General features: G+C 41.3%; 1 protein-coding gene across 1 annotated transcript in view; it reads right to left on the bottom strand.

Annotated features, from left to right (window-relative positions):
* LOC106877854 (homologous recombination OB-fold protein) overlaps positions 1-1,327 on the bottom strand; it is a 9,783-nt gene continuing 8,456 nt past the window's right edge. The window contains exon 8 of the mRNA XM_014926888.2: positions 1-47. Within this exon, the coding sequence (XP_014782374.1) occupies positions 1-47 (47 nt within the window). The remainder of the gene's footprint in view (positions 48-1,327) is intronic.

Genomic DNA, 1,327 nt, shown 5'->3' with positions numbered 1-1,327 from the left:
TCAGAATATGTCTTCTGATATTTGTGACAGAATATCATCACTAAGATCTAAAAAGAAAAAAAAGAAAAAAAAAAATTAGCAAAAATACAAAAACAACTTTAAAACAAAAATCACACAAACATACTGTTAGTACTAACTCACATAAGGGAGAAGTAATTCATTCACATGAGATGTAAGTGGACAGTTTCTTGGTTGGGGACATTTGATAGAAAGTAATGTAGACAGACTGTCACAGTGGGCAAACAGTGACAGTGTACATTTACCAAATTCTACTTACAAGAATCAAGGTACGAGACACTTGCCCAAGTGCACTGTAGAACCAAACTCAAAACCACATAGTTGCAAAACAAACTTATTGACTGCAAAACTGGGCTAACAGCTTATCATCATCATCATCATCATCGTTTAACGTCCGCTTTCCATGCTAGCATGGGTTGGACGATTTGACTGAGGACTGGTGAAACCGGATGGCAACACCAGGCTCCAATCTAATTTGGCAGAGTTTCTACAGTTGGATGCCCTTCCTAACGCCAACCACTCAGAGAGTGTAGTGGGTGCTTTTACGTGTCACCCGCACGAAAACGGCCACGCTCGAAATGGTGTCTTTTATGTGCCACCCGCACAAGCCAGTCCAGGGCAACGATCTCGCTCGAAAATCCTACGGGAGACAGTCAGGCGGTACTGGCAACGGCTTAGTAGACTAATAAAAACTTAACCGGCACTAATAAAAATTTAAGCTTTTTATTACCATATTTCTGTCATCATATGTTGCCTCTGTCGCAATTAATTTTTAAAATAATGAAATATTTAGTATTATAACCTCCTCATTATCAAGTTGGGGTCTGGAACAATTTAGCGTAAAATTTTGATGGAAGATTATAATTTAGACCATTTAAAAACAATAAGTTTATGTCACAGAAACTGGGGTGTTCTCAAGCAAGTGGACATCGAAAGGGTTAAATGGTTTAACAACTAATGCAATGCAATGGGGATGATATGAACCTCTGACCCTTTGGCTGGTACTCAAGTCTCATATTATCTTGTTGTTGGCACTCCATCACTTAGGACGTCGAGGGTTCCAGTTGATCCGATCAGCGGAACAGCCTGCTCGTGAAATTAACGTGCAAGTGGCTGAGCACTCCACAGACACGTGTACCCTTAACGTAGTTCTCGGGGATATTCAACGTGACACTGTGACAAGGCTGACCCCTTTGAATTACAGGCACAACAGAAACAGGAAGTAAGAGTGAGAGAAAGTTGTGGTGGAAGAGTACAGCAGGGTTCGCCACCATCCCCTGCAGGAGCCTCGTGGAGCTTTTAGGTGTTT

Source organism: Octopus bimaculoides, chromosome 24 (assembly GCF_001194135.2).
Source record: "Octopus bimaculoides isolate UCB-OBI-ISO-001 chromosome 24, ASM119413v2, whole genome shotgun sequence".
In the NCBI taxonomy this organism is placed as follows: domain Eukaryota; kingdom Metazoa; phylum Mollusca; class Cephalopoda; order Octopoda; family Octopodidae; genus Octopus; species Octopus bimaculoides.
This window is presented reverse-complemented; position numbering and strand designations above follow the sequence as displayed.